The sequence below is a fragment of the Mustela erminea genome, chromosome 3 (genome assembly GCF_009829155.1).
Source record: "Mustela erminea isolate mMusErm1 chromosome 3, mMusErm1.Pri, whole genome shotgun sequence".
NCBI lineage: Eukaryota > Metazoa > Chordata > Mammalia > Carnivora > Mustelidae > Mustela > Mustela erminea.
In genome coordinates, this window is record NC_045616.1 from 62917479 (window position 1) to 62934805 (window position 17327).

General features: G+C 41.6%; 1 protein-coding gene across 2 annotated transcripts in view; it reads right to left on the bottom strand.

Annotated features, from left to right (window-relative positions):
- SV2C (synaptic vesicle glycoprotein 2C) overlaps positions 1-17327 on the bottom strand; it is a 236681-nt gene that overhangs the window by 16954 nt on the left and 202400 nt on the right. For both annotated transcript variants that reach the window (XM_032335926.1, XM_032335925.1), the window contains exons 6-12: positions 16984-17073; positions 13589-13699; positions 13003-13091; positions 10344-10502; positions 7113-7246; positions 4997-5200; positions 4365-4524 (exon numbers count right to left, since the gene is read on the bottom strand). In XM_032335926.1, the coding sequence (XP_032191817.1) occupies positions 4365-4524; positions 4997-5200; positions 7113-7246; positions 10344-10502; positions 13003-13091; positions 13589-13699; positions 16984-17073 (947 nt within the window). The remainder of the gene's footprint in view (positions 1-4364; positions 4525-4996; positions 5201-7112; positions 7247-10343; positions 10503-13002; positions 13092-13588; positions 13700-16983; positions 17074-17327) is intronic.

Consider the following 17327-nt stretch of genomic DNA (forward strand, 5'->3'; position numbering starts at 1 on the left):
ACATTGACACAGTAGAAAGGTACAGTCTAAGAAATACATGTTGTCTCTGTCCTGGTTCCCAGCTCCTAAAATGTGAGTGAGAGGCATGCCTTCAGTTATTCATAAGGTACCCTTCTCATGGTGCCTGAGTTTATGCTAATGAGGTGACTTGCGGGGTGCCTAGAAAGCCTCAGGAGGGGGTTGAAGAAACAAGTGATTAGAGGTTGGAACTGCGAAGGAGTGAGAGGCATGGCCGGGTGGACTATAAAAAAATCTTGAACAAGATGCTGAGCTTCCGGATTGGTCAACACTGGAGGTCCTGGAGGGTCCTGCAGCTGGAGGAGCATGGAATCTACTCGCCCTCCTCTCATACCTCACTTCTGCATCTCTTCCATCTGGTTCTTCCTGGCTCTTTCTATATCTTCTTATAAAAAGTTGGTAAATGTAAATAAATATTCCCTTGAGTTCTTTTTTTTTTTTTAAAGATTTTATTTATTCATTTGACACAGAGAGATCATAAGTAGGCAGAGAGGCAGGCAGAGAGAGAGAGAGGAGGAAGCAGGCTCCCCGCGGAGCAGATAACCCGATGCGGGACTCGATCCCAGGACCCTGAGATCATGACCTGAGCCGAAGGCAGCGGCTTAACCCACTGAGCCACCCAGGCGCCCTATTCCCTTGAGTTCTATGAGCCAACCAAATGATCAAACTCAAGGAAGGGTCATGAGAACTCCAATTTATGGCCAGTGGGTCAGAAGTGCAGGTGATAACCTAACTTGTGTTTGGCATCTGCAATGGGGACAATCTGGTGGGAACTGAGCTCTTAGCCTGTGGCATCTGATGCTGTCACCAGGCAAATAGTGTCAGAACTGAGTTAAATTGAAGGACATTCAGCTGGTGTTTGCTGTGAATTACAGAAAATTAAGAAAAACCCCCACATCTCATGGCCAGAAGTATAATATTGAGAAATATTATTCTTTCAATAGAAAAACAGAGCTTTCCTTTACAAAAAGTGCTTATAGCTTTTTTTGGTTTCATTTTTTAAGCATAGGAAAGTGCTATTCAGTATGTATAATTTTAATCTTGAACTTTCCTGCTTCTCTAGGAAAAAATTTAGGGTAGCATATAAAAAACAAACAAAAAAAATAATATAATAGGAATAAAAGAGAGTAAATCAGAATGAGAAGGAACAAAGCATATAGCCAGACCATGCAGATTTAGCAGAGAGAGGCCTCCTCCCTACATAACGGAGAATGAAATGTGAAGAATTACCTATTTTTATGACATGAAAGGAAGGGGCAGAGCAACTTCTCAGAAGGGGGCCATAGAGCTCCCTGCATATTGGGGGGGCAGCGTCTGCACAGAGGGAAGTGTGCACTGTAATGCATGGTATCCTGTCCTCCTTGGGGTTTTCACAGTAAAGGCAAATGTAGCCCCCAGTAAAAGTCAAAGGCATAACATAAAAAGTAAAATCTATAACGTGTTTGACAAATGTAGATTTCAACTGTCATAGCGCTTAGACTATATACCTTACATTATGTTCCCCAAATAGAATAATTTTGATTGGGATTTTTGATTTTTGTTTTTAACAAAAATCAGCATGGAGCCCAATGTGGGGCTTGAACTCACCACCCTGAGATCAAGACCTGGGCTCAGATCAAAAGTTGGATGCTCAACCAACTTAGCTACCCTGGTGCCGCTGACTGGGATTTTGATAGGAGCTGGCTGTTAACTGGCTCCCTAGGTTACTTTTTTTTTTTGTTTTGTTTTTTTTAGCTCAGGGCCTGGGATCAGAGTGCCTTATTCTGATCATTAAGGAGACTCCAGAAACTGGGCTAGGAGTTGGCAGTGCTAAAGTTCTGATATGAAATATCACCACCTCTAGTCAGAATTCCTGTTGAGATGTATTCTTTTCTGCTTTTATGGGGAGAAGAGGCCACAGGATGCCTGCACTCAGCACCACTGGGGTTTTCCTCTAAGAGCTAAGCCAGAGATCCATGAAGACTCCTTCTGTGGCCCAGGGGAGCATGGCAGACACAGGAGAGCAAGTTTTTGCCTGTAACAGAAGAGATGGTACTGGATCTCCCACTAGGGCTCTGGCAGAAATGCTCTGGAGGACCAGTTAGCTCTCCATCACTGAGGAAACTGATTTCCTGCATGTTATCTACTCACATCTGTGTAAGAGTTGCAGAATGTCCACCAGCATATCTGTGGCTGCAGTATGCCTTGTGGACATCCAAGTCGCTGCCCCAGCTGCTGAGCTCAGAAATTCATCCCCACGTTTTGCTGCTCTAATAACTGAACATGTTAGGAGTACTACTGCTGGCCGGTTCCTGGGACACACAGGACTTGCTGGAAGCAGATGCTGTCATCCTCCACCCCCAGCGGCTCTATCCCCCCATCGTCTTGCCAAACCCTCCTGAGACTGCCAGAGGAGGTGGGGGGCAGTCCCCACTACTGTCCTTCCTCACTCCTTCCCTGGGGTCCAGGCTTCCCTGTAGCATGCCCAGACTTCTCCTCCATCCCCGTTTTCACTCACACAGCCATGTCTCCTACTAAAATCTGTACACGTTTAGTTCTGTCCTATCCTCTGCTTCTTAGAGCAGACAAATAGCAAACAAACACAAATAGCAATTTCTGTTTTTACTAACAAATTCTGTCATTGGAATTATATCAAATTTTAACAACAGAATTACAGCATGCCCATGTTTCTCATTGGAGGAAACTGCCCAAATTGTTGTTTTTTGTTTTTTAAGTCAGATTTTGCCATAGAAGAATATTCATCCTTTCATTCATTCTGGTAGAGGGATAAGCAGCTGATTCATCTAAAATAGTATCAAACTCTTACATGGATAAGAAAAAGGTATCTGGCTATGCCATAGCCTTGCTTTAACATTAAGGGGTTTATTTATTTTATTAAAATTTTTTTTAAAGATTTTGACAGAGAGAGACAGTGAGAAAAGGAACACAATCAGGCAGAGTGGGAAGCCTACTTCCTGCCAAGCAGGGAGCCCAATGCTGGGTTCCATGCAGGGTTTGAATCATGACCTGAGTTGAAGGCAGACGTTTAACGACTGAGCCACCCAGGCGCCCCCTTTAAGGGGTTTATTTTAAATGTATAGTTTAATCCACATCTGGGCCCTATTTGCAGGAAGAAAGTTGATAAAATAATGCTCACTGGATACTGCATTGTCTTAATCTTTCCTTTCCTTCTCTTTCTCCCTTCCTTCCCTCCTTTCCTTTTCTTTTTTTCCTTTCCTTTACTTTTTTTCCTTTCCTTTCCTTCCTTCCTTCCTTTCTTTCTTTTTGGCAGCACCCTCATCCCAAGGCCTGTGGCATCTACCCCCGGAGCTTGCTCACAAAAGAGAGTTAATGTTTGTTGAATGAATAAAGGAGATGCTGTATTTGGAGGATATGGTTCCTTTCAGAGCCTAAATACTCAGCAGGAGGTTACTGAGGGCCTAGTAGAACATTGGATAAGCACACATCTGTCAGAGTTTGAGATGTTCTGTGGGAGATGGGTATATAGTTCCTATAGCATTCCTATAAGCTCAGTAATAGATATTATTGAAAATTCTCATCCCAAATGTTTCTGCATAGTCTTAGAAAAATCCCTCCTCCATTTCCAAGTTCAGAAAATACTGACCCCATACTTCAGCAGAGAGGGTTTCCATGGTGACAAAGTATACACAAAATAAAAGAGGGCAAATGTCATTGGTCTACTCATGTCAAATGGAAAAACAGGGCTTTTATTATTTTAATTATTCAGCTGCTACAGCTTGACCCCAAAACTCTAACTTTTTGTCCATTCTCTGATATAAGATGCAAAGTCTTTATCTCCACAGTGGGACTGATGCATAACTTTGTTCTAATAGCAATCGTTGTTGTTGTTGTTGTAATAACTGGAAATGTGTTGCGCCTTCCCAAGACATTTGGGCATTGACCTTCCCAGGAAGGTCAAGAGATATGGTGTAGAGACTTCTCTGTGGCTGCTTAATACAGAGCTCATGCAGACACTTACAAAGGAAAGTAAGAGTCCTCTCAGGACTGATTAGCTAGTGAAAATGTGGTCCAAGAGCTGAAAATGTGGTCCAAACCCTTCCCCTCATGACTTCAGTATGGGCTACTTCATACCGTCAGCCAACAAACCAAGTCATGGACACAAGTAAATGTCTTCACTAGTTTCACTGCCCAATTACTTATTCCTACTAGCAACTACATTCCCTGACATTTTCTTTTTAAAATGTATGAGTGAAAACTATGACATCATAAACCAGGTTTTTTTTTTTTTTTTTTTTTTTTTTTTGGATTTTCACGTCCTTCGGGAAATGACAGTTTGGCTTATTTTTCTATGACTTCTCAGGGGTTCCAAGGAGCTTTCAACATACCTGCGGTCTGTGGGGTACAGTTCTACAGTGACCACATCCAGAGAGTTCCAGGCTGAGATGGTCAATCCGTTATACAGACACAGCACGCCTACCATCATGGACTCACTGCTGCCCAACCAGAGGAAGAAACAACTGATCCCCGAAAGAACCATGGAGCCACCTGCCAACGATGAAGACAAAAGGGTGCCATGTTTCCTGCCATCTTAGAAAGAATAATCCTTGGGTCCTTGTCATCTCTCAGCAAACCTGAATCCCACGGGGAGGCTGTGGTCTGGACTCCAACAGCTCAGGTACAGGTAGGCTCACCTGTATAAAGGTTTGCCTCTCCAACTGCCTTCTGAACACAGCAAGCAGGAAATGCATATCATCAATTACTCAGCTACTTAAGTGGAAGAATATACATCAGTCACACATAATTAGTTCTTCAGTCTGTTAATTCATGGGAGCTGCTCAAATGAAATGTAATTAGGCATAATTTTTGCTGAGATTTAGTCCTAATGAAGGGTCTTAAGGGATTTCTCCTCATCTCTGTGGGATGCAAATCCCTTACGGGGCAGGGAGTACAGTGGGAACCAGGCTCCCCAGAGACGGCAAGGGCAGCTCTTTTATTTTACATAAAATCAAGCACATACCTAGCATCGTTAAGCGCCCGATTCTGTCCATCAGGAGAGCAGACACGATGTTCCCTGGCAACACTGCCAATGTCCCCAGGAAGTTGACAAAATAAATCCAGTAGGCACTATAGTCATCATCGAAGGTAATCTGGCATCCCGTCTTGTTGTGAGAAAATGAGCAGTTTTGAAATTCGCTATCAATGAATTTATATGGCTCAAAATCTGTGGACACAAAAACATTCATCAGTCTCTTGACACTTGTGCCCCAGTCGAAGAAAGCCAGTCAAGAATTCAGAAAAAGAAACATGGTATTGTAAACTTGAGGGCTTCAGGTCCTGGCCAACACACAGGGGCTGCTCTAGAACCTCACATTACAAAGTAGCTGAATGAAGGATAGGTTTGTTGAATAAAAGAATATATTAGAGTCTAGTTATCCTCTGATTTTTTCTGGTTGGCCATTGCTAATTATATTACTTGCTTACTCCTTTATAATGTTACTTTGTTCTAATTATCATGTTACATAAGTACTATTATTATAGAACTGATAGCTTCCATACTACAACTACAAAAACAAGTTGTTTCAAAATGTAGATGAATCAGCCTTATCATTGCTATTTTATGGGACTCTGAGTTAAAGAGAAGGAACAGCCTTTTGTTGGACCCATAAGGTTGAATTTAGAAGTTGAGGTCAAAGTGGAGGAACACACAAAGGAATAAGAGTTGCCCTTATTGGAAGGTCACTGGCATTCACTGTTTTTGGTTTTTTTTTTTTTCCTGGAGCTTGGATCTATCCAAGGAGAGGTGCAAAGGAATGGTGGGTTCCGCTAAAAGTCAGTGGGAATCAAAACCGTTATTGTCTCTTACTGATCAAAACGTGCCTAAAAAGCTGGCTTCTGAGGTTGAATGGGTTAGAAGGCAGTTAAAGCATTGTTTAAAAAAAACCTGATTCCACTTTCACTGGGAGTTGGGCAGAGCTGCTTCCTGTCTGAACACCAAGAAGGCAGCACTGGCCCAGGGTAGTGCTATATTCCTCCCTGTGCTGGGCTGTTATTTTGGACTCATAGGACAGACACACCGGAGTGCAGGGGTGGGAAAGCATGGGCTCGGCAATCAGATGAAACTGGTCTCAAATGTTAGCTGTTACTAGATCTACGAATGTGGCCAAATTACTTTTTCCAAGTCTCCACTATTATCTCATGAAATGAGATAATGAATGTCTAATGATGGAAAGTAGGAACCAGCCTATGGTAGGTGCTCAATCAGTACCCTCCCCCTACCAAACTCTTCTTTTCCCCTGGGGAGTTTTCCAAACTCCATTACCAGGACTGGACAAAAAACTATCTGATTAAACATAGCCATGCGTAGTCCATCTCTGTTTGCTGCAGTTCAGGCATTATCACTTAAGTAGACATCAAATTTTGAAGCCAGGATTATAAACAAACAAACTGAGGGGCGATTCTTTTCTTCAAATATTACTCAAGGGAGGGGCATCTGGGTGGCTCAGTCAGTTAAGCGTCTGCCTTTGGCTCAGATCATGATCCCGGGGTCCTGGGATCGAGTCCTGCATCAGACTTCCTGCTTAGCAGGGAGTCTGTTTCTCCCTCTGCCCCTCCACCCACCTGTGTGTTCTTTCTCTCTCAAATAAATAAATAAAATCTTTTTAAAAAATTACTCAAAGGTATTTTTTCTTTTTAAGACAGAGAAATTGTGCACACATGTGAGCAGAGTGGGTGGGTGTGGGGCAGAGGGAGAGAGACAGAATCTTAAGCAGGCCTCACACTCAGTGCAGAGTCTGACATCTCCTGACCCTGGGACCTCCTGATCCTGACCCTGGGCTCATGATCTGAGCTGATATCAAGAGCCAGGCGCTCAACCTACTGAGGCACCCAGGCACCTCAAGGATTTTTATTTTTTTAACTTGGAACTTCAGCAAGTCCTATTTGCATTAAATCTGACAGAGAGAAATAATAAAAGCTTAACCATGATCCAATCTGATTAAGGAAACCCATTCTTTTATACTTTAATATCTACTTTCCCCATACGCCTCTGCCCACACTATCACAGGGGTATCAGGTTTTTGCCAAGAACTGGGCCATTTGAAGAGGCCCCAGGCAGCGCGAAGGAGCACACCTACCTGTGTTGTCAAAAACAGTGTCAATAAATGTGCAGTTCCTGAAGTAGGTGTTGACTGAAGTCACATCCTCAAAGACGCAGGCCTTAAAAAGTGAGTCTTTGAAAGTTACAGATTTGAACTTCATCCCTAGAAATCTGCCCAAAACACACACACAAAAATTCTTATCAATGACTGTGTCCATCAGGGTTCAAAGTAAAGTCAAATGGGTTTAGAGATCTGATGCCCCACTGTGGAATCTCCATAAAGACATTAGCCTCTGGATCTTCTAGGTTCTTAACTGCCCACCCCCCTTCTTCACGCGGCCTGTCCTTTGGCTATCTCCTGGCTCACCTATATTATTTTCCAGCAGAAGAGATGGCATTCAGGAAAATTTCATTTAGCTTTTTCAATGTTGGCAAAAGATTTTGTAGGGTATGTTAACGAACGTAGAGAGTTTGAAGACTAACAGAGGCTACCGATTTCTTATTTTTCAATCCTATCCTCTTGCTCTTGATCATATGTCTTTATTTGAAAATTCTCTATTTGAGGTTAATGGCTTTAACTTAATGTGCTCCCATGCTCACTTTTGACAGAAGTCTGTTTCCTAAGCTAAAAACTCAAGGCTTCTTCATTTTCCTGTAGGGATTTCTGGTAGAGAACAATGAGAATTGGGTTTCATTTACATGAGGAATGATTGACTCAGGGCTGGTAGAAAGGAAGAAACTCATAGGTCACCCTCATTTCCATAAATAATTTTCTTGTCAAAGCCAACTGGTATTCCTTGAACCAAGCAGAGTGATGAGAGCTCTGTTTGTTTTTTGGGAAAGTGTAGAATGATGAAACCTGCTCAGATACCTTTTTGAATGCTGCAAGGGGTGTGGGGTTCTAGATGGTGAAGATAATAACAGTCATGATGATCCTAACATCTTAAAAAGAGTCTATGACCAGATCTGTCTGTGTTGATAATGCCTCCCAGAAGACATGGGTCGACAGTCATCATTGTGTCTCGGTAAGTTATTAAGAGATCATCAATTGATACTTAGCCAGGCACTGAGAGGAGAATGCTTGTTCAACTGGAGAATAAGTTATTACACCAAATACCACTCGGGGCAGAAAGGGTCTGAGCCTCCCAGGCAAGCAAGCTGACTGACTTAAAAGCTATACCCTCTTCAGTACTTCCAAAATTGTTTTCACCTTAATGCCTGATGATATCTGTCGGCTCAAAATGCTGTGGCCTAACACAACACCTTCTTAAAAAGTAATCTCATTTCAACCTCTACTCCAGGGGTCAAGAGTAAATCCATCTAAGCCATAAATTTAGCCATTAAAGAAGGGTAAATAATGGCACTTTTTTTTTTTTTCAAGAGAGGGAGAGTGAGCAGGGAAGGGGCAGAAGGAGAGAGAGAGGGAGGGAGAGAGAATCCGAAATTAGCTCCACACTGAGGGCAGAGCACAACTCGGGACTTGATCTCACAACCCTGAGATCAGGACCTGAACAGAAATCAAGAGTCAGACCCTTAACTAACTGAGCCACCCAGATGTCCCAATAATGGCACATTTTAAGAATATTATCAACTTTCTGAACTAGAAGTGAATTTAGAAAGGGAAAACAGTTTCAGGTTTTTTATGAATGGATAATATATACACAGAGTTCACAAGGTACAAAATTGAAAACACTGAAAAAGGATAAAAGAAGTCTTTTCCCAGCTAACTTTAAGCCTCCCAGTTCTTTTGCCCAGAGGTGGCCAGTGTGGCCAGTTTCTTGTGTGCTCTTAGGAGCATTCTTTTTATGGAGTGCTAGCAAATAAGACACACAATTCTACACTGTTCGCTTTGTTTGGTGACAGTCTACCCCAGAGGCTATTCCAGATCAGTACCACGGCATTAAGGAGAGATGCCATTTTATGGTATTGAATAGGAAAGTTCTTTGTAAAAAATGAATTAGCTAGCGGCATTTCTTATCTCCCTGAAAGACAAACAAAAGAAAATCAATAAAAATTTTATTGCCTTCTAAAATAAATATATATGTTTTACAGGAATTTTAATACTATAAAAATGGCTAATAATTATCTTGCTAGTGTAAAAAACTGGTGGTGGTGACCAAAGAGTTGGCTTAGAACTTTAACCAGCATCATTTAAAATAGGTCAGAGACACAAACATATCAGACATGTCTAATGGAGTAACAACACTTTTAAAAATCAATGAAGTAAATTTTTACCCTGCCATTTTACCTTTTCCATGGAAAGACAAGCGCAGGCTTGGGTTGGGATTTTATGTGGGAGAGTGAAGGTGATCCTACATGGCCTGCATGAGGATTAAGCCCTGTGTGGAATTGCCAATTTAAACAATTATCTCCTGCTTCATAATTCTCCCTTTCATCATATAAACCCTAAGTATCCTACAGAATTCTTTCTCATCCTTCCAAAGTGGTTTTGTCTGGGAAAACTTTGTCCAGTTCTTAAAAATTTTTACTTTTACCATATCTGCCTTTGGGACAATTTCCTAAGAACGATGTTCAAGCCATCAGGAGCACACACCAGCCATTATTTACCTAGACGACAACTAACAGAAACAAATGACCTCATCTATTCCTTTCCTCCTATGAAAGAATGTACTGGAACCACCTTCCTAAGCCAGTTCTCTGTGCATACCAAGAGGCATTCCGGAGTCCATCTTCAAAAAAGTCCTTTGCTAACTCATTCTGTATTTTCAAAGCCCTGAACTTTGGGGAATCATTTCTGTTCTTTAAGGGAAAGTCTTACTGGTACAATGTAACATCACTTCCAGATTCAGCCTAGTGGAGAAGGAAGGGCTTCTGAAAGTGGTCCCCCTTCTCAGGGGTAAGAGACAGGCATCATGTTACACTACGGATTTCTTCTCTGAATTAAGTAGCACCATCAACCATCTTATTGCCTTGTACTCCTCCCTCTTCTCTCTCATGACTCATTTCTGTTACTTTCCAGGGTCTCTCTAAATTTTCTTTTCATACCAGTTAATTCCGCTACTTCACAAATGTGAAGCAGCAGTTTCAGAAGCAGTTTTAAGTCAAGGACTGATACACATATACCTTTTTTTTTTTTTTTTTTTAAGCCCGTTTGGAAGTGTTTAAATTCAGTCTGAAAATGACTAATGTACAAACTAAGAAAAACAAACAAGCAAACAGCAGTGCATGCTTCCATGCAGCAAAGGCTAGGAAGAAAGACTTTTTTTCAGAACAGATAGCAGATTAAGTTATTTCAAAGTTTCTGGACCTGCCATTGTCGTACTCTGCTCCCATGTGCAACTGATTTGCCATTGTAAAGTTAACACTGAAATTTGAAAATTTTTCTCTCTCGATCTTTTCAATGGGCAACATGTTCGACTGCAGATGTTTGATGACATCAGGGAACCACACAGATAATCCATAGTACCTGCAAAAACAAAGACACAGGAGTTTGTACGGGTGCTGGCATACCCGTGGCAGTGACCGACCCCTGCCAAGTGACAATTTCAGAGAGGCAGGGGTTCCTGGAGAAGCACTTGTGGTTCTGATCCGCTCCCTGCAACAGAAGGAATCATGGAGCAGCCATCTTCTCACCATGCATCAGCCCGCAAACATCATGCCAGAGAGCCAGCCAGCCTGGGAAGCCCCACAGATAGGAGGAGTTCTGCACTCTGCTTTTGGACAGGGACCTCCATGCTATCCCAACACAGGGCTTCCTGACCCTGATGCTCTTCTCATCAGCCTAGGCCTCACTGAGGAACCCCATCTCCTAATCTGCTGGTGCAAACTCCTGGGGTCCCCAAACTCTGAGTACCATTAAAGAATGACCTCTTTACTCATGGGGACTATTTCTGGGTTCCTACACTACTGTGATACAGTGACCTCAAGGGCAGAGATCCATTTCTCAAGTGGTTCAAGGCTGGGAGAAGGGTCATTCGGGTTATTATCTGAAAATCCAGGTTATTTCCACTTGCTGCTATACTCTCTTAGGTATGATTCTAGAAGGGCACAGCTCAGGCACTCCTCTGTGCTCTTTAGTACAGCAGCCACTAGCCACATATGGCAACCGCACAGTTGATATGTGGCTAGTGCAATTGCTGGTTCATAGGGCAGTTTTTTTTTTTTTAATGTTTTGAGGAAGCTCTGTACTATTTTCCAGAGTGGTTACACCAGCTTGCCTTCCCACCAACAGTGCGGGAGGGTCGCCTTTCTGTGTGTCCTCTCCAACATCTGTTGTTTCTTATGCTGATTTTAGCCATTCTGACAGATGTGAGGTGATATCCCATTGTAGTCTTGGTCTGTATGTCCCTCATCAGCTGTGACAGTACATTTCGTATGTCTGTTGGCCATCCCTAGGTCTTCTTTGCAAAAATGTCTATGATCCAACAATTGGGTATTTAACCAGAGAATACAAAAATATTCATTTAAAGGATACGTACACCCTGAACATCCATCACCCTGCTCTCTACTCATATACTCAGGACAAAAATCTTTGAAAATGGCAACAATGAGGGAAGCAAGTTGGCCTGGAGCATACATCCTCACGACATGGAGGAGTTTCATCTAATTTTTCATTTACTCAGTGAACGTTTACTGAATATCCACCAAATGTAGGCACTCTTTAACATTTTAGGGACATTATAAGGAATCTATAAAGCTTACCATGTGGTCAGCAATAGATAACAAAATATCAGCAAACCAGATATTACCACCTAAATCTCCACATCAAGAGAACTTTTGACTACTTGCCTTTGTACCTAGCTGGGTGTTTAGTACATAGTAGGCACTTTTCAGCCTTGTCTACCTTCATTGATTAATGTGTCTCCTAGAACTTGAGTGGGAGTTACTTTACATAATCTGAAGCATCCCTCTTAATTTGGAAATAAGGAAATAAAACTTGGTATAGTATCTCCAAGTCACAGAGCAGAGGAAGATGTTGGGTCTTCTGATCCACACTTTCCCTGTCTGTCCCATTGCTACCCCTCATGGCACTATGAAAGATTGACCGTCTTTGATCACTTGCCTGTTTGCATTTAGGGAGGTTTGCAGATAGAACCTACAGCATCGATGTTGGGCTCTACTAGGGCAATAAGAGCCAACAGACCTGAAAGTATAGGGTATTATCTAATTGTCTCTTATAAATAGTAAATTGTGCAAAATAGAGTTGGATACAAATATTCTAAAGCTATTAGCTAATAAAATTCTGATATTTTCTTTCTATCTCTTTTCTTAGAACGCATAAATGGAGACTTGATTCATTAATTACTTATTGAGCACTTACTATGTTCCAGGGGCATACAGGAGTGAACAAGACAGTTTTAAAATCCCTGTTCTCACAGAGCTTCCACAGAGGGGGAGACAGAGCTTTACTCTCTAGAGAATAAAGAACTTTTCTGAATATTAGAAGACAGAAGGTGCTCTGGGGGAATAATAAGGCTGAGAAGGAGGCAGGGAGTGCTGAAGGGCTGCCATTAAGTAAATACTTAAGGAAGGTGAGCCTGGGAAGGTGACATCCAAGACAAGTCTCAGAAGAGGTGAGGAAATGAGCTGGGCAATGTCTGGGCAGCAGTGCCAAGGCAGTTCCATGAGATGGGAACGTTCTGGCATGTTCATGGAAAAGCAAGAAGGTTGCTGGGGTTGGTGGCGAGCAAAAGAGAGGAAGGTGGAGAAGCCAAGGGGAGCAAATCACCCATGGTCTCATAAGACTTTCCAAGAACTATTGGTTTTGCCACCCAGCATTATGACAAAATAAAGTAAGTCATTTATAAAAACTGTCAGGGCCAGCAAACCTAAACTGAAAAAAAAAAAAAAATCCTTCCTAACATACTAACAGCATCAAAGAGTGTAAGAAAGGAGAGCCATGGGACTGGGAGTTACCGTGTGGAAATATAAAGATTTCACTCACCAAGAACTGAAATATTACTTACCCAAAGGACAGGGTGAACCAAACTATTGTAAGCTTTATTGTATTTTCCCTGACAGGGTAGTTGAAACATCTCATGAAAGTCAACCAGATCTGTAAAATATTAAACAGTTAGTTTTCTTATGCGGTTATGCAGTGAACCCACTCCCAATCGCCTTCACCAGTTATTAAAACACTGACTTTTCTTTGAGCCAGATTCGTTGGAACTTCCAGTGTCAAGGCTGGAGGCTCTAGGAAACCAAATCCTGCAAGTTTCACTTTTTTAGCTTCCAGGAAGCCAATGGACAAAGTAACTTAAAACTTGAGTGTGTCCCAGCCTTGCCAAGACTCCTTGTCTAGCACTTCCCTTCCCAAAGATGGAATGTCTTTGGAATGTCTTGGCTAGCCCACTTGTCCCTGGGGGTGGGGGTGGGGGGTGGGAGAGGAGCCCTTTCACCTGGTCCCAGTGTAGGAAAATGAGGTGTCCTAGACAGCAGGGGGCACAGGCTCACTCATGGAATGGTCACAATCTACCCTGCTTCTGACCAACTTTAAAGGCACCATGTTAGCCAGCACATGCCGGTGGGGGTTGGGGGGTGTCTCTTACTTACTCCATAGAGTTCCGTGCGGATCCGGACAAAACACCTTCTGTACCATGTCCCTGTGTCACTCTCAATTTCAATCAGCTCATCTATTTGTTTGGGAGTTTTGATTCTGTGGACCTGTAGAGAGCAACACAGTGCCAAGTGCTGAGTTCTCTTCTCTGAAGGCCTATCATTTGTTTTGAAAGGAGCAAAGCCCAAATCCCAAAAAAGCAAGCAGGTATCTGATAATCATTCCGTTTTTACATTAGACCATGAGCATAGAAATATACGGACCCCAACACCACTTGGAAGAATTGCATAAAGAATGAATGGGAAGGAATACTATGGAGAAAGGGGGAAGAACAAGTAGGGGTAGAGTAATATGAAACCAAAATGCCCTTCTTTGCAGCATAACCGTAAAGGCAAACATTTCACAGATAAAACATTCAGAGACATTAGCTTCTGGAATAAGAATTATTTTGCTTGGACTGAAGTGATTGTACATACTTTACTTTGGATCCCATGGATTTGTTGAATTTGGTCCCTCAATATAGTTCTTAAAGCTTCCTCATCCAACTTGTGTTCTTACAAGTTATCTTTGTATTTTATGACCCTTTCTTCCTTTTCCTGTAACCTAACCCACAGCGGCTGGTCAGCAAATAGCCACAGGCAAGCACGGTACAAAGTCCAGAGAATGGGCTCTGACTGGAAGCATTAACATAGCTTCTGCAGTGACAGAGGGGAAATAAATGATGGGAGATCACTGGGAAGGGCTGCATTTAGGACTTAAATTAGCCTCTTCTGCTTGGGAAAAGAAGCCAGACATGGGAAAGGCAATGCTTTCAACGCAGAGAGTAAAGCCTGAAAAGAGAAAAATAAGAATTAAAAAAAAAAAAAAAAAAAAAAGAATGGTTCCTTTTGTGGACCTGTCCCATCTTACCCTTTTAGTCAACATTCATTCAACTTTTAGAAAGAACACAGACAATTGCACAAATATTATCCCTGCCAGGGGTCACTTTTGAACACCTTTTTTTTCTGGAGATTCTGCCCATATCCAAAGCAGGACTTCTATTGTGAGAATCCAGGTACACTGTCTTTTGACAGTGGTGATTTGGGAACCCTCAGCATCTTCCAAATTATATGAGGTAAGCAGTAGCATCTTCCTGCTATGCCAACAAAGAGGTCTGTATTTAATGAAAATAATGTCTGAGTTAAATGTGGGATTCCAAATAGAGTCAACTCAAAATAATCCATGGAGGCATTTCTTTGTGATACTCTAGATTTTTTAAATCAAAGAGGTGTTCTTATCTCTCAACATACTATTAGTGGGAAGCTTCTTCTTCCCTCCTCATCAATGTTTGTTCATTCATTCATGGGAACTCCCTGGGTACCAGGTTCAGCACTAGACTGTGTAGTTCCAAAAATAAATTACCATACAAAGAAAAAAAAAAACTCTAATGGAGATCAATATTAGAGGGAAAAGATGTATTTTACTGAACACCCAAGTTGAATTGGGAATGAGAGAAATCTTCATTGACTTATGGAGAAGTATGTCATTTGCCATGTATGTGAATCACTTGGAGGCCATTCCAAGCATGGGAGATACCATGTGCAAACATCCTGAGTTGTGAGAGAAAACAAGGGACTGGACAACTACAAAGAGTTTTAGATTCCTGAAGAATAGTCCGAGGGCAGAGGGCAGTGAGTAATGAGGGCTGAAAGAAATCAGTGGCAGTAGGGTCAAAAGTAAGGAACAAAGAGGAATGATATTTAGGATGGAAATATTAGGACAGAGTGAGGCCTTGAATATTATGGGGATAAAGGGAAGCAAGAAACAGGGTAGTTTTAAGGTTTTTCCAGTTTCATGGTCCTGGTGGTATCTTCTGATAGAATTCAGTAAAAGGAAGAAGCTTCAAGTCTCTTAAGATGTGAAGTCAGACTTAGAAATTCAGATTTGAAAGGACATAGAAGGATGTCCATAATGGCCTTCAACATGTATATTTGGAGCTCAGGAGAACTGTCCATTAGGAGATGGAGAGCTGGAATCAGCTAAGGAAAGTATATTAGGTTAAAAGAGAAATTAGCTAAAAAGAGTGTCCTGGAAAACAATATTTAAGGTAGGGGCATAAGAAGAAGAGCTTAAAAAAGAGGCTTTGGAGGAATGCATGCAGATTTGCTATATTGTGGGCATAACAGGGAAAAGGACAAAGCTGTCATGTTGAAATGATGTAATGACTTTGAAATAATCCAACTTTGAGATTACCCATTCTTTTGAAGTATTCCCTCATATTCTCACATAATGTAGTAGCAACATGGATGACCATGTGTGAATTTGGTAACTCAAACCTTCCAGAAGAAAAAGCAGTAAAGTAGCACAGTGAGGCCCTGGAGAGATTCACCTCAGAAGATCACTTTGATAAAGCGTTTTTCCCCATGTGGCTAAGAAGGGTTAAGTGACATTGAGTCTCTAAATGATGCCTCAAGATTCCTCCAGCCTTCTGATTGTTTCATTAAAAAAAACTCCCTCCTCTGTTGTGTATCTCTTAAAAGAAGGGTTTATTCAGACATTTCCAGGTCCTCAATAGAAGACATCCATTACTGACTTCCATTTCTCCATAACATTGCTTTAAAAAATATATATGCTAATGAAGAATGTGTGGTAATGTAGATAAAGGCCAAACTTAAGTATATATTTACAATATGAAAAATTTGTTTCCTAAGTAAAAAAGAAATAAATAAGGTGTCAACAGACTGTTTAATAAGGAACTATTTCATATGTTTTAACACCTATATTTGGTGTTATTTATAAGACACTGAAGGTCTTGGGGCGCCTGGGTGGCTCAGTGGGTTAAGCCGCTGCCTTTGGCTCAGGTCATGATCTCAGGGTCCTGGGATCGAGTCCCGCGTCGGGCTCTCTGCTCAGCAGGGAGCCTGCTTCCCTATCTCTCTCTCTCTGCCTGCCTCTCCATCTACTTGTAATTTCTCTCTGTCAAATTAATAAATAAAAATCTTTAAAAAAAAAAAGACACTGAAGGTCTTATTTATGTCTCCCTTATGTCTTACTGTATGTCTGCCTAAACCTATTTGAGACAAAACATCATTAGTCTAATTGCATGACTGCCTATGTAAAAAAATTTAAACCACTGTTCCTTCCAAAAAATTCCATCCATCCAATTTTTATTAATTTAGACTGACTTTCCCCACTGAGAATAGACTTGGTAACTGGAAGATGTAAGAACATTCCATGCAGAGTGAACAGCAAGCACAGAGCCAGTGAGAGCAATACGTTTAAGTGAAGTGGAAATATGAGGAACCAAAAGATAAGTGTAGCTGGTGTAGAGAGAAAAATTTACAATCTGGCCTTTTCAGAAAATGTTTCCTTGCACCTGGCATAGATGATTTGCTGAGAAGCAGGTACTTACCGAGAAGACTTTCTCAGGTTGACCCCGTGCTCTCATGTTTGTGTCATGAATTAACTTCAGAATCATCCATGCTTCATCATGTTTTCCAACCTAAGAAATGTGAACAGACACTGAAGGGCTAAAAGGTAAAACACTTATTCTCCCTGATTTTCCAATAACCATCTTGTGTTGTAAAAGTAAGCTGGGTATAATTGCACAAATGGGTTATCCCACTGGACAGCCTCAAGTACATGAGCAGTTCAAGGGATGTGCCTAGAACTAGAAATAGCATCTTTGGCTGCAAAAAGTTCATGTATAAAAATGTAAGACAAAGTCTCTTCATTGAGGGAAAAGTTACTTGCTTG